At 37.2% G+C, this 26,513-nt stretch overlaps 2 protein-coding genes across 2 annotated transcripts; one reads left to right on the top strand and one right to left on the bottom strand.

The window, feature by feature from the left end:
- The first annotated feature begins 3,194 nt into the window (after window positions 1-3,194).
- Window positions 3,195-14,473, top strand: LOC18448697 (uncharacterized). Its single transcript, XM_006858758.4, has 4 exons — window positions 3,195-6,155; window positions 7,238-7,437; window positions 10,666-10,904; window positions 13,028-14,473. The coding sequence occupies exons 1-4, from the start codon at window positions 4,108-4,110 to the stop codon at window positions 13,835-13,837; spliced, it is 3,297 nt and encodes a 1,098-aa protein (XP_006858820.1). The 5' UTR covers window positions 3,195-4,107; the 3' UTR covers window positions 13,838-14,473.
- Window positions 14,474-15,471: 998 nt separating this feature from the next.
- On the bottom strand, window positions 15,472-23,086 carry LOC18448698 (Thioesterase/thiol ester dehydrase-isomerase superfamily protein). The gene is made up of 6 exons (XM_006858759.4): window positions 21,225-23,086; window positions 18,587-18,764; window positions 17,830-18,320; window positions 16,947-17,075; window positions 16,528-16,682; window positions 15,472-15,921 (listed from the first exon to the last, which is right to left on the bottom strand). The coding sequence occupies exons 1-5, from the start codon at window positions 21,579-21,581 to the stop codon at window positions 16,545-16,547; spliced, it is 1,293 nt and encodes a 430-aa protein (XP_006858821.1). The 5' UTR covers window positions 21,582-23,086; the 3' UTR covers window positions 15,472-15,921; window positions 16,528-16,544.
- Between the last annotated feature and the right edge of the window lie 3,427 nt (window positions 23,087-26,513).

Genomic DNA, 26,513 nt, shown 5'->3' with positions numbered 1-26,513 from the left:
TAATTTTGTAGTCTATTTTTTAAAAAAAGTTACTTTTGTGGGGCAATTTTGTAAATATTACTACAAGACAAACCCTATATATAAGGTGCGGTTTGTATAGAGCCTAGGCTCTAAACAATCAAATTAGAGCCTACCATCAAATAGTGTCAAGAAATGTGGTTTCAATATCGGAAATCTTTGTAATAGCCTTAAAATATATTTTTATCTTTATTTGTAAAGTTTAAAGCTTAAAAAATAGTGCCGATCAACATATCTATGAAAACTTGAAAATCTTGAAAATTGACGACAAAAAAATGCGTTACAAAATATATTATTTCCAAAAACTTGAAATCCATTTTTTCTCATTTCCATATATCTTCAATTTGAGGATATTTGGGCATCAAAACAACATCTTCTAGTGAAATTTTTGAGGTAGGCTCAAATTTGATTGTTTTAAACTTTTCCCATATATATATATATGTGTGTGTGTGTGTGCGCGCTTGATGCTAAGAAGTATACATCAAGAGCATGTATACTATGCTCCTTCTAGGAGCGTAGTTGGCTTCTACTCCTTGGTTGGAAGACTTATTTGAGAGGATTTTTTCAATATGAAATTTTAATAACTACTTGAGAATTATTAGATAATTATTCTAAAAAAAATATTGAAATTTGAACTTTCTAATACTTAGATCTCACAATCTGACAATTCGATGGTCTTTATTCAATTTCGAGACATTATTTTTTTCAAGTGCATAGAAAGTACAACTAGGAATGAACATTCTACTCTTGACGAAGTGTACAACTAAGAATGAACATTCTACCCTTGAGAAATACAATATTTTTGGCTTACATCAATGTTTCAAATCATAATAGGCGAGATGGATCGTTCACCGACATATAAAAATTAAAATAAAGGATTATAGGGTAGGAATTTAGAAGGGATACGAGAAAATATTAGAGAAGATTTATTTCTTTTTATTTTATTTTTATGAGAGGCATTTTAGGGAGAACTAGGCCAGGACCCATACCATCCGGAAACTGGTCTATCCCAATCGATATCCATCTAGATTGACGTTCCAAATCGAAAATTGTCGCGTTTTAAAACATTGGTATGCATATTTAATTTTGGAATTAAATTTCATCATCATCGAGGCCTTGCCCAACTATTTGGGTTCAGCTATACAAATTCTAGTTCGTCATTATACTATATCAATGGCTATGCTCTTAGTGAGGCCATAAATCCACATATATTTTTTCATTATTTTCAACCATGCAGTTTTGGGATTACCCCTTGCCCCTGTTTAGCTTTTTACTTTAACCAACATGTATCTCCTAACGAGTGTTTTACTAGGTATGTGGTGCACAATATCCAAGCCCAACTAAGTCTACTTTCTTACATCTTATCGCATATTAAAGCCACAATTCTCCCAAATATATTCATTTTGAATTCTATTCATTCTTATCTTGTCATTCATCCATCTCAACATTTTCATATCTGCTACAATCATCCTATGGGTATGTTGTTTTCTGACCACCCAGTATTCCACCCTAATAAAGCAACATTGGTGTTACAACCGTCTTATAAAACTTGTCATTTCATTGCTATGCGGTGATCACATGAAACTCCGATTGCACATCTCCAATTCTCCCACCATGCTCTAAATATATGTGCGACATCTTCTTCAATCTTTCAATTTATTTAGATTATCAGCCCAAGATATAAAAATGCGCGCTTTTTGGTATCCTCTTGGTTGTTAACATTGGCTATTTTTTTGTCTTGCATTCCATATATTATGCCGTAGTAAAGCTAATTTTAAAATATTTAGATTCTAGAACATCCTTCCAAAGTTCTAACTTTGTGTTGACACCACTTTGGGTCTTATCGATCAAAATTATGTTGTTCGCGAATAACATATACCATGGTACCTCATCTTGTAAGTGCCTAGTTAAGTTGTCAATAACTAAGACGAAGAGGTATGAGCTCAACGTTGACCCCTGATGTAGACCTATTGTCCCTGAAAACTAACTCGTCTCTAGTTGTTCGTACACTAGTTAGTGCTTCGTTGTATGTATCGCTCACCAAGTTGATATATTATCTGGAGACTCATTTCTTTTTTAACTCCTACTAAATTAAATCTTGAATTACTTTATCGTAAACTTTCTTTAGATCAATAAAGACCATATGGAGGTACTTTTCCTTTGCTTTAAACTTCTCAATCAGTTTTTCTACTTAGACAAATGATTATGAAGCTTAGGGTGAAAGAAAAAAACCTCCATATATATATATATATATGCATCAAAATTTTAAACTAAATTTGATGTATAAAAAAGAAAAACTAAGTAAAATATACTTTAAAAATATTTGACTCAAATTTAAAATATAAAATAACAAAATACACTTAACTTCCCAATTAATATATTACCCCTATTTAAATGCTACAAATTTCATTCTCCTACTATTCATTTACTCAATGAAGAAAAACCCAATGTAGGAGCAATTTTATGACCCTAAAATTTGGGGATGGAATGTAATCAGCCCATAGAATAATCTCAATAAAAAGATTTCCAAATGGCACTGTATATGCACTTGGAAAAGATTAATGACTCAAGAGTCAAGAGTCGTAGACCATCCAATTTTCCGAGTTTTTGCTGGTGAGCTCTAAGTGTTAAAAAAACTAAAAAAATGAAACTTTATTTTTTTAAAAATAATTAGATTCTTAAGTGATTGCCTAGATAGAAGAAAAAAGTCTTTCGGATAGGTCTAACGACTGAGGCAGTAGGAATACAATATGCTCCTGCTAGAGCATAGTATGTGCGATCCAACTGCTTTGAAGGGTCTTTAAAATTAAGTCAAAATAAATTAATAAATTATTAAAGGTCTCTTTAAATGTGTTTAATGAACGCTTTAACAAATTTCCATATAAAAAATTTATTTTTAAGATACTAAATTGGGAATTGTATGCAATTTTCCTTAATTTTAATTTTCTTACAAGAAAGCGTAAAGAGGACCTTGGATTATCATTTGGCCGCTGAATTTGACGCGTATTAAACATTTCCGGTGAACATTATGAAAACGGCGCCGTAATTATTAAAAGACAGAGGAGGCATCGCCAGTTTTGGTTGTTACGTGTGAACGTTCCTCTTTCTCTCTCCTCCTCCCTACCTCTCTCTCTCTTCTCTCCTCTCCTCATCATGTCTCCTCTCTCTTCGCTTCTCTCAAGACTGAACCATACTTGTAGTCACTGTCCTGTCTCTCTCTCTCTCTCTCTCTCTCTCATCACTTTCTCTCTCCTGTTTTCTTTACTCTCCCACTTCACTTCCTCACCTTTCCTGTTTCCTTTCAACAAATCGTTCTTTTTCTCACTTAATTCCTCACCTTTCCATTCCATTCCATGCCTTTCCCTATTCAACCTTTTCCAGTACCCACACTCTTTCTCTCTCATCTCTCCTTCTCTTTCCCTCTCTACACTCTCAACTCACTCCTCACTCTTTTCTCTCCCTTCGTCTACTCCTCGTCCATCTCATTCTTTCCCTCTCTCTCTCTATTCCCATTTTCTCTCTCATCTCCATATTTATCCTCTCTCTCTATCTCTGCAACTTATAAATCTCTCTCTAGATTGGCTTATACCCATCTCTCTCTCTCTCTACATCAAACACCTATGAATCTCTCTCTCTCTACAGCTAGCAGCCATGAATATCCATCTCTTACCCCGTTTTACCTATCGTCTCTCTTTTTACTGTCAAAGCAGCAAAATGTGGACTTTCTCTCTCTTCCTTGGGCATCGTGAAGAACACTCCTAATCCCCCCCCCCTTCACTGCACAACGTTCCTTCGACGGAAGCCACAATAAACAAACAAAACACACAGACCACTATCCTCTCTCTCTCTCTCTCAAAACACACTCTCAACCCTGTCGTTCACTTTCTCTCCATGAGTGACCGAAACGCACCTCTCAAAACACGCCTCTCTCTCTCTCTCTCTCACTTGAATAGAAAACCGTAAGGGGCTCAACGCTGTCCCCCACTCTCTCTAGCTACCTTCTTCTTGGGTAGTTCACAGTCACCGTTTTGGTGTCTCGGCCTCTCTCTCTTCCACTTCCAGTAGTGGCGCCACCTCTTCTCCACGACCATGTTCCTCATTTTCCTCCTCCTCTTCTCTCTCCTCGTCGGGAAACCATCCGCTATTGCGGGTAAACCATTTACAATCTATCGAAGGGTCCTCCACCAGCCATTTTACCCCACAAATTCTGGTGCTCCAGCCCCTCCTCTCTCTCCTCCACCACCACCAGAAAACCAGATTCCGGTCAATGGTGAGCCGTTCTTTCCAACACTTGCTCCCCCAACTTCAAACCCCACATCGAAGCCAGCTCCGACCACCTCTTCTGTCACAATTCCGGCCAATATTTCCGGCCTAATCCGCCCAAACACGCCAGAAAGCCACCCCAGAATCGCTGCAAAAATCACAGTCGCTGTTGTTGTGATTTTAGCCACTCTTGCTGTCGTATTTTTGTTGGCTTACTATATCAGGAAATCTCGTCGAAATTCAGGCAATGGGGTTTCATTAAAAGGGTCTCGAAGTTCGAGATCTGGTAGCCTGAGACTTTTTCCGGCGGCGAATTCCGGTACCAAAGTTGGGGTCTCAACGAGCTCTGATGTGCTCTATTTGGGAACTGTTAATGCTGTCTCTCCTTGCCAGAAAAACGTCGACTCGCCAGAAAACAGGCCGGAATATCGATACAGCCCAGAAATCAGGCCATTGCCGCCTCTATCCAGGCCGGTTTCTGGTGAGAATGTGGCTTTTCCCAGCAATAATGTGGCTTTTCCCAGCAATAATGGGGCTTTTTCTGGCGAGAATGTGGCGTTTTCTGGTGAGCCTTTGACAGAATCTGGCGAATCCGAGGACGAGTTCTATTCACCAGGGGGGTCGCCCAATACTAGTTCTGCCGGATCTAATGGCCAGAAAAACGTGCCGGTGAGTTTACCATCCAAGGGGTTTAGCTTGAGCTCGAACACGAGCACACCTTCTTATCCTTCCTCCAACTTGACTTCTGCAACTCATTCAAGGTCGAATAGTCCATCTCCTAAGCAGAGTGGTGAGCTTAGAGGGAATTCAATGCGAGAATCTGGGGAAGAAGATAACGAAAACTTGATCTTCCGGCCACCTCCACCGCCCTTTCCGGGGACCCATTCGCCGGAATCCGACAGGAAGGCAAGTTTTCGTCCATCTCCAAGGACCAATTTGCCCGGAAATGCAGGAAAATCCGGCAATGAAACTGAGGTTTCTGGCAACTTAGAGAAGTTATTTAATGAACCCAATAAAGAATCAGAGGACCGTAGTGAATTTTCAGGCAAATTATATGAGTTTTCGAGCAAATCCACCAAAGTTTCAGCCCCCTACAGTGATTTTGAGAGCCCCCCATCGAGAAGCTTGGGTGATCGAGATAGAGTTGCAGAGAAATTTTCAGGTCAAAGAGATGAACTTTTCGGCAAGGTAAATGAATTTTCCGGCGACCCAATAAAGGTTTCAGACTCCCTAAGTGGTTTTAAGAGCCCCCCATTGAGAAGCTTGGGCGATAAAGTGAGGGACCCAACAAAGGTTTCAGACCCACCAAGTGGTTTTGAAAGCCCCCCATTGAGAAGCTTGGGGGATAAAGTGAAAGTTCCAGAGGGAATCTCTGGCCAAAAGAATGAATTTTCCGGCAAGTTATGTGAGTTTTCCAGCAACTCGACTAACACTTTTGACCCCCCAAGTGGGTTTGAGAGCCCCCCATTGAGGACCATTGGCGAAAAAGTTATAGCAGAGGGATTTTCAGGCCAAACAGATGAACTTTCCAGCAAGCCGGCTCAAATTTCAGGCCAAAATTCAGGCAAGCAACCAGCAAGGGCACCACCTCCTCCTCCACCTCCCCCTCCACCATTTCCATCTAGATTTTGGGAGCCTTCTCTTCTCACTCCATTGCCTAGACCTATGAGTAGGCCTCAGTCTCTGGTTACTCCAGAGAGCAATGGAGAAACTCCATCAAGTTTTCTGGAGGGTGATGCTGGAATTTCGGAGAATTCCGGTGAGAAGAGTGATGATAACCCCCGCCCCAAGTTGAAACCTTTGCATTGGGATAAGGTCCGGGCGAGCTCAGATCGAGCAACAGTGTGGGATCGGTTGAAGTCAAGCTCTTTCAAGTATGTGTCTCCTTGGGTTTTTTATTGGATCTCTTTGTGCGTGTGTGTGTGTGTGTGTGTGAGAGAGAGAGAGAGAGAGAGAGAGAGAGAGAGAGAGAGAGAGAGATTTCATGGCTGATCAGTAATTTTTAGGTCTCTAGCATTACTGTGTGCTTTAAGTGCTTCTTTAAAATTGTTTTTGATTTTGAATTGATCTCCCTCTCTTTCTCTCTCAAAAACTATTCAATCAGACTTTCTTTCTTTTTTAAATCATTGGAATCCAACGATCAATTGCTTTCGTAAAGGAGAAGATTCTGGTTCATTTCTCTCAATCTTGGTTCTTTGCATCTCTCTCTGTTTTCTTCAACTGAAAGTCCCTAATGTTTTTCTCTATCCTCAAACATGCCTCAAGACTGCTTTTCCTTCGGATGATCTGGGTTTGTTTTGATCATAATAGTCTGTTTTCTGTTATCTGTATTGAGCCATAATTAGGAACTCACCTCTAACTCGGCCCCTAGCCGAGGCGAGTTGCTCGGCCGAGACCGAGTGAACTCGGGTGAGTCCTGTACAAAGCCAAAAGCCTCCGATAAACTAGAAAATAAGATATAGAATTTTGAAAAAATAAAATGAAGATACTAAAAGAAAACCCCAAAAAATTTAAAAACTCCAAACAAGCTAAAAAAAGTATAGAAAAAATGGATTTTTAAAGAATTGATTTATAGCATTTTAAAAGTCCAAAAAATTAAAATATAAAAATAGGGATTATGCCAAAAAAGAAATTTGCCCATCTTTGCCAAGAGATCCAAATTATAGAATAAAAATTTAAAGAACAATCCCATATTTTTTACAATTTTTTGGGATTTTTTTATGTAGTGCCATGGTCTCACCCCTCGCATAGGGCGAGGCCGAGTTACTCACCAAGTCCAAGCAGATAACACCTTGCTTTTCAAAAAATAATTTCTGGCAACCGCCACACAATTTAACAATTATGTACATTTTATCAGTTAGAATCTGATTCCTATCCTCACTACTACTATTGCTACGATTAGAAATGCTACAACTTTGGTTCAATTTTTTTTAATAATTTTATTGACTGAATTCAGGTTGAATGAGGAGATGATCGAGACACTCTTTGTCTGCAATAATGCGAACTCAGTTCAAAAGGACACAAATAGACGACTGGTCCTTCCTTCACCCAATCAAGAGAACCGAATCCTTGATCCAAAGAAATCTCAAAACATAGCTATACTCTTGAGGGCACTTAATGTGACTAAAGATGAAGTTTGCGAAGCCCTTCTAGAATGTAAGAATTGCTTTTGGTTTCTTTTAATTAGTTTCATAGATCACATTGAGTAAGAAAGTTACATCAAGCTGGTAATAATTCAACCAAATGCCTAGGAACTTGGCCACAAAAAACAGGACAAAAGAATGTACGAATATCATAACCTATTCATCTAGAAATCCACAATTATCTGTCCTCTTTAATATCATGGATGGAACATTAGATATTTAACTTTGTTAGGTAGTTTGATCCTTTTTTCAAATGCTAATTTGTTGATCTTTAATATGTGGACATATACTTGTGTACAGAATCAAAATGAGTGGATTTAATTCTCTGAGTGGATTTATTTCTATGAAACCAAAACTTTTATTTGTTGGAGATGGCATCAGATGAGCCGGAAGTTTCTAGATTGTTTTATCTTGTGAAGGATAGGTGTTGAGCATAGGAATAGAGATATTTTTTCATTACACAAACAATAGAAAGTCTGATACGACAATATCAAATGCTGTAGTGGTCTTTTTTTGTTATATCTTGAAAGTACTCTAGGCAGCTTGGCTCAAAGGCAATATTCCCTTGGGCAGCACATTCATAAATAATGAAATGCTATTATTAGGGTCTGCTTGAGTTAGAGCACAGTTTTGATGTATTAGTTGAGCATTTTTGTAGTATTTTGACTTCGTATTTGATAGGAACACTTGCTGTTTTGATTTGTTTAGGTTTTTGTCTCAGAAATAGATCAAATCTAGGAAAGGAAACAGAAATAGGAGTAACATGAAACACTATGTTCCTAACACATATAGATCTCTATCTAAAGCTCTACTTTATATTTATCAACTTGTTCATTTTTAGTCCCTTTATAGAGCAGGCCATGAAATCAGAGTTGCACTAAAAGCTCTTACTACCAAGGAGCAAATTCCTCTTGATCATGGGAGCTGTAAAAAGGTCACAAAAAGATAGTGTCCTACAAGACATGGAGTGTGGGGCTATGCATATGGGACATTAGAAAAGGGTTTCCATCTCTAGTTTGAATCATGTGGGGATTATCATAAAATGATGCGAGTACCCCATTGGAATTCCTTTTTTTTTCCTTTTTTGAATCGTTAAAAGTACCCCATTGATAAGATTCAAGGTCAAGGAATCACTCTCAGTTGGATGGAGAGGCAATGTCCTATATAATATGTTAGAAGATGATTTGTAAAGACAAATTGGGTCTATTGGAGGAGTTGGCATTCAACAAGACAAAAAGACAATGCTTCGTAGCAAAAGCATGCTAATATTTCTTTGGATTCTGCCCCAACAAGGAGTAATCAAGCTCAAATTTGACAGCAGTTCCATAAGGAATCCAGGCCCTGCTGGAATCAGAGGCATCTTCAGAAATCACACAGACAAGATTCCAAGGACCTATCCAGCCCGGTAGGCATAACAAGTGATACATTTGATGAGGCCCATGGACTTCTGGTTGGTATACAACTATTGGACAGAAGTTGGGGGTTGGCCTTATTGATCGTAGGCAATTCCTTAAACATGATCAAGTGGGCTAAAGAGTCCGTCCGATGTCCTTCGGACTGGAAAATGTTTTCGATTGAATTTTTTATATCTACCGATCCCCTCCAAGTGTCTTTTGCACACTCATGGAGGGAGGCCAGTGCTATTGCAGACTCCCTCGCCAAAGAAAGGGCTTTGATATCTAATCTTCTTATCACTAGACCACTATCATCAACACCTTCCTAATGAACAAAATTTGGTTTCCAGATTTTTGTACAAACCATACACACACCAGAATTTTTGTTATCGTCATTTTTTTGTTTTTTTTGAAGTTGACTGTTTTCCATTTACCTTTGGTCTGTTATCGTCATTTTTACAAGGGAATTTCTATATTTTTGTATTACTAAAAGTAAAATATATGAATACAACCATAAATCGTGTGTTAGAAATAAAGCAAAGCCAAATTTGTTATCGTCATATTTACTAGGGAAATTTCTACATTTTCGTATTTCTAATACAAAGAGTTGTTTTATCCAAAAAAAAAAACGTGTCGACGAGTGCCAAGGAAAGCATGTAATAGGTGAATTTAATATAAGTTTTTGGATTGAGAGTTCTCTTTAGAAAATTGGAGTGACTGGTTACTGAACCGGGTGGAGCTAGATTAGAGCTGTCAAGAAATCTCTTGAGGTTTTGATCGTACTTTATTGAAGAACTTGACCATTGCTGAACTGAAGTAAGCAGATTACTTTGGAGCTATAACAATATCTCTAAAGAAACATGATACCATTCCATAAAAAACCTGTATTCTAATCGGTGAGAGAGGATTGAGAACAACTAAAAACAAATGGAGAGGTGTGGATTTCATAAACATGGAATGGATACACGACCCCTCAATTGGGGGCTATAAATTTACAGAATCAAAATGGGTTGTGGCATGTGCTGCTATACTAATAAAAAATTTTGAGACACCAAGCATTGCAAAGGGGCTAGAAATGTCATTTGATGGATTCGTGGGGACTTGTCTATATGATTGAGGCTAGGGATGATCTTCGTAAATATTTGGAACTCATTTTCGTAAATATTTGGAACTCATTGCCTGGTTTACATATTATACTGATTACGATGTATCTAGTTGAGTCAAATAAATGGCTGATTAGTTGGCTAACGTTGACACATAGATATGCTTCTAGCGACATGTAGAAAGAGAAACCACCACAGATGCATTCTTAACAGGGTCACCTTGCACATATGAAGCAAAATATCAAGTCACCTTGCACGTATCAAGCAAAATGATGGTCAGAGAAGTTGCCGCAAACACATATGTCAAGCAAAATGAAATATTGCACAAGGTTGTTTGCATTATTATTGTTACAACTGAGCTTCAGGAGCTTCGTCCAATGTGTCTCTGCATGCATATCTAAGAAAATTCTGCATTTTTTTGCATGTTAAGAATATATAGGAAAGTGCCTTACACTGCACATCACTGGTAATTTGAGATGAGAGATATAATAAAAGAACCAGGTCTAGGAGAGGCAACATTGATATTTATCATAAGATGTTCAACTATAGATGTCATCGTCCTGAACTCTATTTAGATGAGTCAATACTTTGAAGATGATACTGTGTATTGTGTTTTTACGACGACTGCCTACGAAGAAGTTTGAAATGATATTTATAAGAATGTATTCATTTCAATATTTCATTACTCTTTGATCTTTAATATACTCGGTCTAAGAAAACTGGATCCTTGTTCTGCTGGAACAGGTAACACTGACAGCATCAGTTCTGAGCTTTTGGAGACTCTACTTAAGATGGCCCCAACTAAGGAGGAAGAAGTGAGACTGAAAAAGCAAGCAGATATATCAAAACTTGGGCCAGCTGAACGTTTCCTCAGTGCTCTCCTGGATGTCCCTCTCGCTTTCAAGAGGGTTGAAGTTATGCTTTACATGGCCAATTTTGAAGTGGAAATCAGTTATCTCAGGAAGTCCTTTGAAAGCCTTGAGGTAAATTACAGTCTTTCTATTTATGAATGAATGTTATTTCCTCAAAAGAAAGTTATGAATATGTGTCTTTTATTAGGATTCTTAATTTCATGTGGGCATGCATGCATGCATGCGTATATATGAGTGCGCGTGTGTTCCGTGATCTGGATGCAACCTCTGCAAAGAAATGGGGATTCAAAATGTTATACCTCTCAGATGCCTTAGGAACGCAATGTCAAATTATGATTTATTTCTTTAGAAATATTTATTTTTCTTGGAAAATCTTTGGGAAATTTCATGGGAAAGGAAACATATCTATACATTTATATGTATGCTTGTATGTATGCACAAGAATTTCTATGTCTCCCAATATTTTAAACCAGTGTTACGATACTCGGCTTAGTTGTCTAGACAATGGGCGAAGCTGTGTCGTGGAACACGCCCATCCTTATAAATGTGGTTAAAAATAAAAAAATAGAAAAAATGTAAAATTTTTGGGAAACACCAGTAAATTAAGTTAGAATTGAGTTTTTAGATGATTTTGGTAGTTTTTAATAGGGAAAATTACATAAATATCTGTTATAGTTTCCGTTATTACCAAAATACTAAATAGTTTCTGTTATTACTGGGAAGTCCATTTTTTGCATTTCATAACGATTTTTTTAAAAAAAATCCCATTTTACCCTTTTTCAGTTTGTGAACAACCGAAATGGCTAGAATTTAGGTTTTTCAAAAACCGAAATGCACCGAAATAAGCCTCATTTCGATTCTTGAAAAACCGAAATAGCCCCGACAGTTTAAAAACTTCCGTTCTCTTCTCTGCATCCCGTGCTCTGTGTATGTGATTCTCAAAGCCACTCCTTTGTGCGTCTCAAAAAAACAGTCTCTCACAAAAGACCTTGCTCAACACATTGGACTATGCTTGTCTGAACAAAGAGAATCAGGCACCCCAGCGCCTTGGACAAAGAAGTTTTACATGACTTCACCCAACATTTGTTTGGTGATTCTCAGCTGTCTTTGGTCTTAGACGAAAAATCCCTAATGGCTAGGGTTAACTCTCTTTGCTGCCTCTTACAAAAGGATGTGTAATCCCAATTTTCAATTTCCACAGTCAAACTCTGAAGATGAATTTAGGGTTGACGGGAGAGTGTATGATGAGTCCGCAGAAGGTTCAGCCCTAACCCTAATCCTAGATGATAAGTGCTCATTGGGTCTTTTTCCTAGTGAGGCCCAAAATACAGATATTTCCTTTTACAAGCAACCAGCCGCTATGTTGAGGAAAGAGTCTTTTGGAGACTTACTGCTTCATATCCTTCGAATTGCTTCATACCCGAAGATACTGTTTGGTTTGCAAGAAGCTACAGGTGATCAAAACAAATGATTCTCTTGACCACAAGGAGTAGCTTTTTTGTGAGAGACTGTTTTTTTGAGACGCACAGAGGAGTAGCTTTGAGAATCACATACATAGAGCACGGGAGGTAGAGAAGAGAACAAAAGTTTTTGAATTGTCGGGGCCATTTTCGGTTTTTCAAAAACCGAAATGAGGCACATTTCGGTATTTGAAAAACCGAAAATACAACCATTTCGATTGTTCAAAAACCGAAAAAGGGTCACATGGGCATTTTTTTAAAAAAATTCGTTATGAAGTGAAAAAAACGGACATCCAGTAAATACGGAAACTATTTGGTATTTTGGTAATAACGAAAACTATAACAGATATTTATGTAATTTTCCCCTTTTAATATAATTTGAGAACTTTCATATTTTTTTCCCTTTTTTAAATTCTTTTGAAATATTCAAAATCTAAATCAAATTTTCAATAATCCATGTTTTATAGACCTTTTTTATTTTTTTAGTCTTCTAATGCTTTCTATAAGCTCTTTTAATTTTTAAATTTTTTTAACCATTTCTTTTTAACGTTTTTTTTTGGGGTTGTACGTAGCTCAGCCGAGTTCGATTTTTCTTGGATGTACACCTCAGCCAAGGGCCGAGTACCTTGGCCAAGATGAGTTTCTTTTCGACATACTGTCATATCTTCGGTAGCTTGACATAGCATTGCAAGGTTTCCATAGGGTTGGAGATAAACAATCACTAGAATCTAGACATTCCAATTGACATCTTTTTCTCGATATTTGTTTTCAAAGGTGGCATGCGAAGAGCTTCGTAGCAGCCGCCTCTTCCTGAAGCTGTTAGAAGCTGTCTTAAAGACCGGAAATCGCATGAATGTTGGCACAAATCGAGGGGATGCTCGAGCCTTCAAGCTCGACACCCTCCTCAAGCTTGTAGATATCAAAGGAACTGATGGCAAAACCACTCTCCTCCACTTTGTGGTCCAAGAAATGATACGGACCGAGGCCTCGCGCCTTCCTGACCATGAAGACCCTGCTGGATTCCGGTTGACGGAAAACCAAATCCCAACAAATGATGCTGGATTCCGGCAGCTCGGCCTCCGTGTGGTTGCCGGCCTTGGTGGAGAGCTCGAGAATGTGAAGAAAGCAGCAAGCATGGACTCTGAGGGTCTCAGTAACTGTGTCATAAAGCTTGCTAGAGGTCTCGAAGACTTCAATGGAATTTTGAATTTGTTGGAGAAAGAGGGGGGAGGGTTCTTCAAGGTAGGGTCGGAATTTTCTAAGAGGGCCGAGGCCGAGATTATAAGGGTACGAGCTGAAGAAAGTGTGGCATTATCACTCGTTAAGGAGATTACAGAGTACTTTCATGGTGATGCAGAAAGAGAGGAGGCGCACCCATTTAGGATATTTGTGATCGTAAGGGACTTCCTCTCGGTGCTCGATCGGGTTTGTAAGGATGTGGGGAGGCTTCATGATCGAACGGTTGTGAGCGCTGGACGTAATTTCCCTGTTCCTGTAAATCCCATGGCTCTGAATGTTTTTCCAGGATTCAGAGCGAGGAGGTTGGAGAGCTCTGATGATGATAGTGGTAGCTCGTCGCCTTAATGGCTGGAACCCAGTGAGTTTTCTGGTAAAGGGTAAAGATGGATTATCTATTTTTAGCTTAATTATGGCGGGCGATATGTTTGTTTTGAATGTAAAGTTGTGGATGTAAAAGGTGGTGAATTCTTTTTTGGGTATTTATATAATGAGGCGAGTATTCAGGGAAATAAGCAAGGGTGCAAGGCAATGCAAGTAGCCAGGAAAACCATGAGGATGAGCACGTATTCGGTGAGGCCGAGTTATGAAAAGCTTGCCGGATAGAGGGACAGATGAACGGAAACTGCCCTTAATTGGGGGACTTGATGTTCCCCACACGCCCGTGACATCTATCCTTGATCAGGCTGGAGGCCATGTGAGGGGCCACTGAATTTGTATCCTTGAAGCAGGCACATTTTGGGAAATGTAATGGACAGATAAAAGTAGTCACACAGAAGATGAAATGGGGAAAATTTACGAAGCCAAGGGTAGTTTGGCCGGGTCTTAGGATTTTGATGGTCTTACCATGGAAATATGTAAATTACTTCAGGCATGCTTGGCTATCTGATTGAACTGTGCTTCTTCACAATTAATTACATACAGTATATGTTTATCTATTTGTATGTATATCAAACTCCTGCTAATAATTGCCAGTTTTGAAAACTTTCAGCCTAGATATACCTATGTTAAATTTCAGCATAGGATTTCTTTCAGTTTCTTCTGCATTGATGGATTTTACCACACCTATGCCTTCATCGATTGTGAAAGAGAGCCATAAACAGAAAATGTGGAAAGGTCTTAACTTTATGACTTTCCCTTATTCTAGATCTTTAATGACATCTGTCTCTCGCGCACACACAAAAAAATGTGGTATTACAGAATTCCGAAACTATATTTTGTAAATGAGAAAGGTTTCTATACCTCTCCTGTAGCGTAGAAGTTATATACTTCCCCCATCCAGCCATCCAATTCAGATCTAGATCTAATGTCTCGGAGTATTTTATTTTCAATTTTTTTTTTTATAACTAATTGTATGAATATGAAATTTGGTATGTGACATCTTTTCAACGGGACACGTTTAAGAAAATATTAAAAATAACTTTTGATAAAATATAATAACCAAAATACCTTTTGAAATTTTAGGAGTATTTTGGTTATTTTATTTTATTAAGAATATTTTTTTTATATTTTTTACAAGTGCGAGTTTAAGAGAGCAGTAGGCATCCAATATTTTGTAAAAAACATAAAAAATATAAAATAAAATAGTATAGAGACATGACATTGTATTCAAAATAAACAGTTTTGAATAGACCATTGGACAGGGAAAGCATGTAAGTTTTATGCAGTAGGGGAAAAGCTTGCCCTTTAGTTATTTGGAAAATATACAACTCGACCCATCATGTCAGGTAACCTACAACATTCTTGATAAATGCACCCAACATTCGCAGCATTATTCCAAAAATTGTTTGTCCAAATCGTATTTGCCTATATCGGACGGCATTGGGAGGCTGGTGATTTGGGCAACTCATGCAACTTTGGCCGGAAAATCCTAGAATCTCCTCAATCCTCAATTCTTCAGTATTTATTTTCTTTTATTTTCATTTTTTGGTTAAATGCAGTCTGGTTTGCGGTGGACTTGGGATCAGACACGTATTCACATCTTTATCAAGTCACAGTTTATAAACGCCAGACACCATTATACAATATAGATGTGTATATTCACATATGCAAGAAACAATGCCAAAGAAACTGAGTCCTATAAATTGCACACAAAAGAAACAGACCTATTGCGATATTTTTACTAATATTGTGAGAACATGCTGACATAAGTTCCCATACTGTGTCTTCATGTAGGAAGCTGCAAATGAAAAATTCAGTTTTTCTGGGGTCAATCCTGACTGCTGAATCACATCCATCGATCCAATCAATCCGAAAACTCATGGACAGGATCTGCCTTCCAATTCTCCAAGATCGCTGAAGAATGCTTTCACGGATAAAGTCTGATGTACATCGTTGACAATCATAACAAATACTAGATCGGTCCCCAGAGATGGATGGTGATAAATGCTTAAATAACCTCTTTACTTTCCTTTTTTCTTATTTAAAATTCCCTGCGTAACAAAATGCATAATTAAGTGAAACCATACAGCATGAAAACCAATTTCTACTGGATTGGATATGAAAAAAAATTAGGAAACTACCCCCTAGAATTACGGCATTACTTTGAGATCAGTACTACCAAGTGTAAAATTGAAAAGAAGTCTGCCCCAATAGAATATCCAAGCTTTTACATTTCAATTTATTTACACAAAAGAATTAGTAATTTCGAAAAGGAGAAATCTTGCATCACATTTCTTAATATCATAACTGCAATAAGCAAAAACTTGATGCTTTTTTCACTCTCAGAGAGAAGAAAACAGCATTTGAATATTAAAAAACTCGTGCTCTCTTTTTCCTGAAAAAAGTAAAGAACTCTTTTATTCAAAGCCTAAAATACAGCATTTTAAAGAAAATAAACCATTTTCAAATATTTTGAACAAAACACGAAACACTGAGAAACATTGGGATTTCTAAGCAAAGTGTCCTCAATGACTGAACCCATCAATAGGAATGCAAAGATAATCCGTCACTGTATTATCAGGTATTGTGAGGACCTATCCAACCTTATCCCTTAATTTCAGTTTTCTTTTAATTCTTTATGCACAAAGAAAACATACTTCGTTGTGGATTAATATTATGAACTTTCAGCATCTCTGCGTTCAAGCACTCTACGGGCCTCTTCTTCAGTGGCGGGGACCACATTGCGAATTCTCAGGTCATCTTTCAAAGCATCTGGATTCACAGTGAATGTGAAGTAAAACGTGTTAGAGACCTGCGCATAGACAATAGATACATTGAGTGCCAAAGAAAGTCATATGTTACAACATATAAATAAAGAAGAAATTAACTGATCAATAAATTCTTGTTTTTGATTGTTCAGAATTAAGATCAATGAATTTTTATTTAAGGAAAAAAGTACAGTATGAAAGAATAACTCACATGAACTCTCTCTCTCTCTCTCTCTCTCTCTCTCTCTCTCTCTCTCTCTTACATCTATTGCAAAACAAATATACATTCACATGTTCAGTTAGTGTACCTCGCTGGACCTGAGTTCAGGTCTTGTAACATGAGCAACTACTTCAATGTTGATCAAAGGCTGCTTGGGGTTCTCCAATTGCGTATACAAGATGCATGATTTGAAGCGAAGAAAGTCTCCAACATCCACCTGCACCGAAAAATTTGTATAAATAATACATAACTCACTAAACCACTACTACAACAAGTAGTGATAAACAAAGAATTATTACAATTAAAATATAAGGTATTTTGTTGTTTCAGGCACGCTCAATTAGTAAATAGCCTCAACAAAAGGACCAATCTCCCGATTAGCAAACGATAAGAGCCTACATGCATATGTTGATTGCTATCACATTTCATTATATTCCTAACAGAAATTTGCCCAAAAAATCTAGACCATGCCCAAGCAGCAGTAATCCACTTATGTACATTATGTTCAAAGTGATATCGAGACACATAATAGAAACCAGATCCAATTCATTTGAAAATCTTGTGTGTTCACAATACTTTCCAATTTTTACAAGGCACTGCAAAAATTTTATCAAGAATCTGACTTGTATAAATTTTCCCTGTTTTATTTTTCCCCAGAGATTTTCCGGAGGAAGATCAAAATTTAAAATTCATTACGAATTTCTGTGATGTATTTCTCAAGATATTTCAAAATATTGATTTTTGAGTTTTTTTTCTAAAAAGTTTTCTCCTTGCCCCAATAATTTCCTTGAAAAATTCAAGATTCTAAAACACTTATCTTGAGTCTAGACATTATCACCACAGGAAATTCAACAAAACTTCATCTGTCCCCATGTGACGTGAAATTGAGAAGACTAGAAAATTTTCATTTGCTTAGTGCCACAAAAATAAAATCAGTTGCTTATCTAAAACCCAAAGTCTGGCAAACTTACGGGTCTGAGGAAGTCGACGTGATCCACCTCCAAGAACCGGGGCATCCTCCCCACAAAAGCATAGCATGTCGAGTATGCTAACTCGAATGCTCTATGCATGAGAAACCCCCCAAAGATACGCCCATGCAAATTGCGTTGTTGGGGTTGGCATATAAGTGAATTCTCAAGCCTTGTGTCCCTCAACAATATGCTATCTCTATCAGCAAGTGCAGGCATATCACACAATATTCGCCCCTCTGATAATAATGCCCTTAGCCTCTCACCATCCCGATGCAAAATGCGAAAGCTCTTCTGAAACTCCATCTTCTTTTCCTCTCTCTTCTTCTTTCTTAACTTATCCCTTGCATCGGCTACCTCATATAGCTTCTTCTCTTCCTCTGTCTCTGGGGTGAGGTGGTTGACGGGTGCTGACTTCCCTGTTTTCGAGTCTCTTGCCACGAATGTGAAGTTCGCAGTGAGAGCTATAGGGTCGTCTGAAGAATCAGAGTCCCCTGCCAAAATGTGCAAATGAGTTATCCATTGTTTTCACTTTGAGTACAAAAAACTATTTTGGGGTGATATTTATTTTTAGCTTGGATATTCACTTTTCTTCAGTGGAAAAAAGTATGAAAAGTTTATCTGTATCTTTTCCTCTTAATTTTTCTGTAAGTTGCTTTCCTTTGTTTGTCAATGTCTAGCTTCCCTATATAAAAAAAAAAAAAAAAAAAGGAAAGAAAAAGGTTTTCCTTTACAAGTTTTGCAAATTATTAGTGTATACCATCTCTTGGTTGAGTCACCACCATCTGAATATCGAGGGATGAATGCCCAACCCAAATAACAGAACCGGCTATTGTCAGGTCAGTATCTACATGGATGGGCTTCTTTAGAACCATTTTGTCAACTGCAGCAGTCACCAAGAGAAGGGGCCTTGTTGTGCTATCATCATTTGAACAATGCTGCCATAGAAAGCCAAAAGCACATTGGTATATCCTCACGCTAGTGAATCATTCCCTATTTTTAACAAGTGAGCAAGAGATTTGAACCCCCAACAACGAAAGCAGAATACGAGCTCAAGAAACTAAGCCAGAGGCTAGAAGAAACTAAGCCAGAGCCAGAGCCAGAGCCCAAGAAAGCAGTAAAGGTTTGGCAAGGAATCAAACTCGTACTCAGCAATATTAGCTTTGGAGATGCCCAGGCTTGCTTAATTCTTTTAAGTTTTACAGGACTTAGAAAAGTAAATGTCAAACAAAGATCCAGTGACCGCTCATGAAAGGCAGTGATCACATGGAAAGTTCTACGAAAGAAGCATGGCATCTGCAAAATAAGGTCATGAATGATCGAAGGCAGCAATATTTCACTATAAGGTATAAGAAAACCAAAAAGGATCAGAGGAAAAAATAAATGCACACATTAGGTAAAAATGAAACAAACGTAATGTAGAACGGCCAAATCCCGTCTTAATTTTGTATGTAAATCTTGATGCCTCGATAATCTCTGCAAAAGTCGAACGAGACATTATTCTCACAAACTAAAAGTGAAAGGTTCTCACTCATTTTGCTTCATTGCTCTTTCTTTTAATTTGACTTCATTTGCCTCATTTGCTCCTTTTAGTTTTAACTAGGTGAACCATAGTCTAACACCATGCATATGCTCATGTGGTACTTCGAATTACATCCAACTATTCCCAGTGAAGAATGGTTGAAAGTAAACTGGAGTGGAGCCTAATTGGACATTCAGCGATGCACATTTAGGCTCCTACCATCGTTCAGTGGAAATGGATGGTGGATGCAGCTTCTATATGTTATTCGCTTTATACAATACACAGATGCATATAGACAATGATTTTGTTCTTTATAATGATTTCCTAAAGAATATTGGAGTTCTAGCCACCAAGTCAATATGAAAATGACTATGGTTTTCTCCAGTATCCATCCCTGCACTACCCATGCTAATTCTTTAATTTTGTGCCTTTTTACATAAAATATTATTCAACGTCTGTCAAAAGTTGACTGATCCACATCAAATAATAAATCACACTATGACTATTCGACAAACAAAAGTAATAAATCGAAAAGATACCCCATAAATAATTTTATCTAGGGTGTCGTTTGTATAGAGCCGAGGCTCTAAACAATCAAATTAGAGCCTGCCTTCAAATAGTATCGAGAAATATGGTTTCAATACTGGAAATCTTTGTGATAGCCTTAAAATATATTTTTATATTTAATTATAAAATTTAAAGCTTCAAAAATAGTGTAGATCGAGCAGATCTAAGAGAACTTGAAAATCTTGAAAATTGACGGTCCAAAAATGCGATACAAGATGCACTATTTCCAGACATTGAAATCTATGTTTTTCTCCTGTTCATACTTCTTGATGTTGAGATGATCAATTTGAGGATATTTGGGAATCAAAACAACCTCTTCTAGTGAAATTTTTGAGGTGAGCTCTAATTTGATTGTTTAGAGCCTCGGCTCTATATAAACTTTTTTCATTTCATAAACCACACTAACAGTATACAATAAAGAAAAAATAGTCAATAGAAGATACTCAAATGGGCATTAAATAATCATTTCCAAAAGGAAAAAAGTGAGTTACACGTCTCCTAGAAATCTAACCATCCATTAAAAATAGAACAACACTCAAGTGTGCACATGTAATAAAGAGCACATCACTCCAAAGACGAGCCTTCATTAACAATTATTAAATAGAGAAATGAATCACGCATGGTTCTGAATTTCAGCAGCTTTAACCGAGATTTGGTCTGAACTTTAGATGAAATTGCCTGAAATTCCAACTGACTGACCGCTCTGGTCCAGACTGAGGATCTTCAGTTGAAACTCATGAGAAATTCATTAAAATTTTGTAAGGAGTTTTTTTGAGAGGGGGAAACAAAATTGTCTCAAATTTATACTAAAACTTCAAAGTAAAGAAAGAATTTTGACCACTTCGAGGTGCAAAGTCTTTGTCCAAGCAATGCAACGGTGACCTAAATTAAACCAATTCAGCAAAGATGAACAACCATGGAATCCCCAAATTTAATTGCAGAAGTAGACCACAATTTTCGAAGTCCCCAAATTCAGTCAATTGATCATAATGAAAAATCTGATTCGAAGTAAGTACTCCATTATTGCGATTCTGAAAGCTGACTCAAAGTTCGAATTTTCGCCCAAATTTTGGTTTCAAAAAGAACCAGTAAGTATCAGAACATTCCAGGAAAATATCATATTTCATCCTATCAATGCTGGAAAAGTGAAAAACACAATCAAAGAAAAGTTTCAGCTCTACTTCTAACATGATCGCCAAACTTTCAGATACCTAACAAAAACCTTATTTTAACATAGGAGAAACAGTAACAAGGAAAACAAAACCCTGGAGACCATTCAGCAAGAGAAAAAACCCAGGTCATTCTGTACCTTTACAGAGATAGTTCCAGCAAGGGCATCAAGATCTTCTAAAAGCTTCCCAATCCTGACCTCGTTCCATGGATCCCTGTACTGCTCTCTCAGTATATAATCTGTAGAGAACTTGTAAAAAATACTGGTTCGGCTCTGGCTTGGGGTTTTACAGAGAAGCTCGCTCTGAGGAGGTCCATTAGAATCCAGAAGCTTCTCAAAAATACTTGACCTAGCTTGCCATAAAGCATCTGTTACAGGAGAATGATACATACCAGGCCATAAACTCAGGGGTTTTCTAAAAGGTGAGCTCGAGTCTGATCTTGGAGAGTTTTCAAAGGGAGAAGTGAATGTTGAGACCACCGGTATTGTATCCATGGCAATCGGTGGTTTGTGGGGTGGTTTAGCGGGGGAAGACCTCTTGTTTTGCCAGGAATGAGTGGGAGGCGGTTTTCCGGAGTGATTTTTGACGGAAAACCGCCGACTTTGACCGGAACTATGTGGTTGTTGTTTTGAGGGCGACTGTGTAGTGGAAAAAAGCGGTTTTGTGACGGGAAGTGTGCTTATTTTGATTGGATTATAGGAAAGCTGCCCTGATGGTGGTTTTCGCGTGGAGAAGGCTTCTGTTTTGAGGTCACACCCCACAGTGCCGGAAAACCACCTCGAATGTCGGGTTTTGCTGGAAAGCAGTTCTTCGAGCTGCTTTAAACTGCAGAACACTGGCTCTAACACGGCGGAAAACCGGTTCGCCTGAACGATTTTTCTAGAAAGCAGTTTTTCCAGCTTCCTTGCTCTGCAGATACCTGGTTGCTGTTTGGCGGGAACATGAACCGGGAAAGCGGTTTTACGAGTGGTTATGGAGGCCAGAGAATAGAGAATTGGGCCAGTTTGAGACGGAAAACCGGCTAATTGAAGCGCTCTAGCGAGAAAGCGGTTTTGAAGGTGGTTTTGAGGAGAGAAAGAGGGATTCGTTCCCGTGATTTGGGAGGCGGAAAAGTGGTTTCACGGCGATTGGAAAAAAATTAGCAATATCGAGGGTGTTTAAATAGAGAGCAAAAAGTTCGTGCTAAGGAAAGTAGGTTAATCGTTTGAAAAAAAAATAAAAAATCCAAATTTAAGAAAAGAAAAAACCAAAAAAAGATAAGAAAAAACGTGATTCGCTACGAATAAATAATTTTAAGCGAGAACTAATGGTGTTCAAAATTCTAACAATAGTCTTATAATTTATTTTCACCTCAAATTATAAAATTTGGAGATAAAAAGAAAAAGAAGTTAGGATCGAGTATATTTATAACTTGATGGCTCTAATGTGATCTCTTGAGTCTAATCCTATTAAGAAATCATCCAAAAAGAAATAAAATAAAATAAAATAAAAACGTCACAATGTGATTTCTTGAGCCCTAATCCTATTATAAATAAAAATTGTCTACAAAAAAAAAAACAAAGCATCATGATCTCTTGAGTTCTAATCCTATTACGAATAGAGATTATCCAAAACTAAAGGTAAAAAAAAAAAAAAAAAAAATCGCCTAGGCTTGAATTACCCACTCTAACTTGAACAATTCATAGTCGAGTTACTCACCCAAAAATTTTTGAGTCGTGCCAAAAAAATTCAAAATAAAAAACTGCTAAGATTGCAACCATGTCCAAATATTCTATAAAATTTTGAATCGACGATTTTTTAAACAATGTTCAAAATTTAGAAAAAAAATATTTATAAAAAAAATTAATTGATAATCAAACAAGGATGGACAATAGAACGTGGGTATCTTGGTAATTATCTCATTCATAGAAGTACCGCATCACCGACAATGGAGTAGATTCGCAGCCTTCGACTTTCTCACGGCTCGGATTACAAACATACCCACCAATTTCATGAAAGCAACGAAAATGACACCCATGGCAGCCTATTTAACCACGTGCGCCATTAGCTTTTAAACAAGGACAGTTTCTATGAGCGGTGAGGTTTGTATAAGGTGTCAACCTTATACTATTGAAGTAAGGTGCGCCTTAAACTTATGTCGAACATGCAGTTTCGGTGCCTCAAAGCCTTGCAATGATATTAAATCTATTATCGCTCCTCAGTTGTAAAATTTAAAGTTCTAGAAATGGTGACAATCAAGGAGATTTGTAAACACTTGATAATCTTGAAAAATGGACGGTCCAAATAATGTGTTAGAAGATTAACTATTTTAAGACTATAAATCCAATTGTTTTTCATGTCTATGAATCTCGAGGTCGAGATGATCGATTTAAGGGTTTTCCCGCATAAGAACAACCTTCACTAGTGGGTTTTTTAGGTGTACCTTACCTATATATTATAAGGTTAAGACCTTATATAAACTTTTGAGTTCATGTAGAAATGAGTGAACTCTTAAAAATCTATTTTTGGGATGGAATTTTGGACCCAAGTTAGGACATGTAATCTGTAACATGGAGATCATGAATATTAAGAAAATAAATAAATTTTAAGACAAAAATAATGATTTTATGAAAAAAATATGTGGGCCGTTAGTTTCAATTGTTTTTAGATGGACCACCTATTTCTATCCATCTTTAAGATGGATGCTTTATACCTTAAGACCGTAGAAATGCGGTCCAGCTCGTATGAAAAAAAATTTCTTTAAACAAAGAAGCACGAATGTGAAAATTTTATTTCCTTTATTTTACATTTGAAAAAGTTTATATAAGAACGGGCCCTAAACCATCAAATTATAGTGCACCTCAAAAATTTATTGGAAGAGGTTGTTTCAATGCTGAAAAATCATTAATTTAATCATTTCAACCTCAAGATGCATGGACATGAGAAAAAAAAGTTTCAAGTCTTGAAAATACTACATCTTGTAATGTATTATCTAGACGGTTAATTTTCAAGATTTTCAAATGCTCACAGTTTTGCTCAATTTACATTATTTTTAATCTTTAGATTTTACAATTAGATATGAAGATGAATTTTAAAGCTATAAGAATGATTTATGACACTAAAATAATATATTTTGCCACTATCTAAAGGTGCGCTTTATTTTGATTGTTTAGGGCCTCGGCCTATTACAAACCACACCCTTTACATTTTTACGAGGAATCAATTTAGGCTGAAATGGGACTGCATGTTTACAAAAATCATAAATCAATTTAGTTTTAACAGTATACGTCATTGAAAATGGACGTCTAGGTGGATGATATTCGGATAAAGTACCCCCACCTTATGAGATACAAGGCACAAATCTAAATTTTACTCGAAGATGCAGTTCGAGTGTCAGAAATCTTACAAATGGCTTAGAAAATTCATATTCAACCCCAGTTCATCATCATTATAGCTTTTTCAAATTAATTGAGATAGGCTATATAAATCCTGATCATATATTCTACTCTATGAAATGTTGTACCCTCAGTGAGGTCATAAGTCTCGATATCTTTCCGAATCACTTCCAACTACATCTATTTAGGCCTACCCCTTTGCCATTTTAAGTCCTTCCACTTGATCTAACTTGCACATCTTAACAGGTGTTGTACTTGGTTAGCATCATACATTGCCAGTCCACCTAAGTTTACTCTCTTTCATATTGGTGCCACACCGAAATTCTTCTGAATGGATTCATTTCGAATTCCATCTCTTTTTGTCTTACTACTTATCCATTTTAACATCATCTGCTCCACTACACTCATTTTATGGGTATATTGTTTTTTGTCCGCTCAATATTCAACCCTATAGAGAGTATAGATGGTCTCACAGCTATCCTATAGAACTTGTTCTTCAGCTTTATTGGTATGGGGCGATCACATAAAATTCTAATTGTACATCTTCATTTTGTCCACCCAACTCTAATTCTATGTGCGACATCTTCATTAATCTCTCATTTTTCTTGGATTATCGACTCAAGTTCTTGAAAGTGTGGTCTTTTTTGTACTCCTTGGCCATCAATGTTAACTACTTCCTCGTCTCTACTTTTATTATTATTAAACTTACATTCCATATACTCTATCTAGAACATTCTTCCAATGTTCTAACTTTGTGTTAATGTCATTTCGGGTCTCATTGATCCAAAACATATCATATACGAACAACATGCACCACGATACCTCATCATGTAGGTGTCTAGTTAAGTCACCCATAACTAAGACAAAGAAGTACGGGCTCAATACCAACTGAAGTTGAATTAAAATATTCAACCCCAGTTATGAAATTAAAAATTTCAAATATTGCAAATCAAGTGTATCTATAAACACTCGAAAATCTTGAAACGAGATAGTCCAGATAACTTGCTACAAGATGCATTAATTTTATGACTGAAAATTCTTCTTTTCTTTATTCCAAATTGAAGGTTTTCTAACTTTGGAACACTCATGTCTACTTGAGGGTTAATGTGCACCTTACTTAGATATTATAATGAGCACCTAAAAATCTAATACATACAAATATATTACAAGGAAATAGAACACTTACAACATTTGGGTCCTTGAGTCATAAAAAAATGAAAATAAGTTATCTAAGATTTCTTCAAAAGATGTAAAATCCATTACCGACGGTAAGTGCTAGGATAACCATTACACGCTTGACGGGTAATAGACGTCACTCGCCCAAAAAACCCATCCCTTTGGCGCGAAAATATGAAGAGCCGCTCTCCCATCCCTTTAACTTCATCTATTTGATTTTATGTTTTATTTTAGAAGTTTTATCATTAATCATGATTTGTGCATACTTTTTCAAGAAAAATAAAAATAGAAAAAGTAAAAAAGTTCCCAAAATTGATAGGGTAAAGGAATATCCGAGATTTGGTCATCTCTTCTTTGCTTCTAGTTTAAAATATCAGAATCTGGCCCTGAATCAACAGTTACTAAAGTTTGATTCGTCGAGTCTGCATTGGATCATTGCCAGTAAAACAGGATAAGTCGATTTAGGGGATTATCCATTTGGAATCGTCTAGCTCTCGATCCTGCTCGTGGCAATTCCAAGTCGGATCAATCGGCTTTCAAACACTGATTCACGTGCCAGGTTCATTACCCACAAACGCAAGGCATGTTGGGTGAGTGGAAGATGAAAAGCAATTCAATTTTTGTACTCCATCCTCTCTTGGCTTCCCAAGTATTTAAATTCATACACACATCATAACGACAAAAGGCATCCACACAGTCAAAGATGAGATGGCTCTATCTGCACTTCTCCATCAAATTCGGTGGTACACTTCTTATTGAGGGCCTCAGCCCAAAATGCAACGACTCTAAACGAGAGAGAGAGAGGTCTACACTACTTTGGAAGACAATACCAAACAACATTTTACAGTTCATAAAAGAGGCCCCTATCCTAAACTA

The sequence above is a fragment of the Amborella trichopoda genome, chromosome 6 (assembly GCF_054954075.1).
Source record: "Amborella trichopoda isolate Santa Cruz 75 chromosome 6, AtrichopodaSantaCruz75HAP2 v2.0, whole genome shotgun sequence".
Taxonomy (NCBI): Eukaryota; Viridiplantae; Streptophyta; class Magnoliopsida; order Amborellales; family Amborellaceae; genus Amborella; species Amborella trichopoda.
Note: the sequence above shows the minus strand (reverse complement) of the source record. Positions and strands in the feature narration are given on the sequence as shown.

What these genes read in the sequence shown, in the direction of transcription:
- LOC18448698 (XM_006858759.4), bottom strand. Translation starts at nt 21,581, where the DNA reads ATGGATACAATACCGGTGGTCTCAACATTCACTTCTCCCTTTGAAAAC. An exon ending in GGTGACTCAACCAAGAGATG is followed by an intron (nt 18,321 to 18,586) that starts GTATACACTAAT and finishes ACATTTTGGCAG; the next exon opens with GGGACTCTGATTCTTCAGAC. An exon ending in CTGAACTCAGGTCCAGCGAG is followed by an intron (nt 16,683 to 16,946) that starts GTACACTAACTG and finishes GTCTATGCGCAG; the next exon opens with GTCTCTAACACGTTTTACTT.
- LOC18448697 (XM_006858758.4), top strand. Translation starts at nt 4,108, where the DNA reads ATGTTCCTCATTTTCCTCCTCCTCTTCTCTCTCCTCGTCGGGAAACCA. An exon ending in TTGAAGTCAAGCTCTTTCAA is followed by an intron (nt 6,156 to 7,237) that starts GTATGTGTCTCC and finishes GACTGAATTCAG; the next exon opens with GTTGAATGAGGAGATGATCG. An exon ending in AGTCCTTTGAAAGCCTTGAG is followed by an intron (nt 10,905 to 13,027) that starts GTAAATTACAGT and finishes TTGTTTTCAAAG; the next exon opens with GTGGCATGCGAAGAGCTTCG.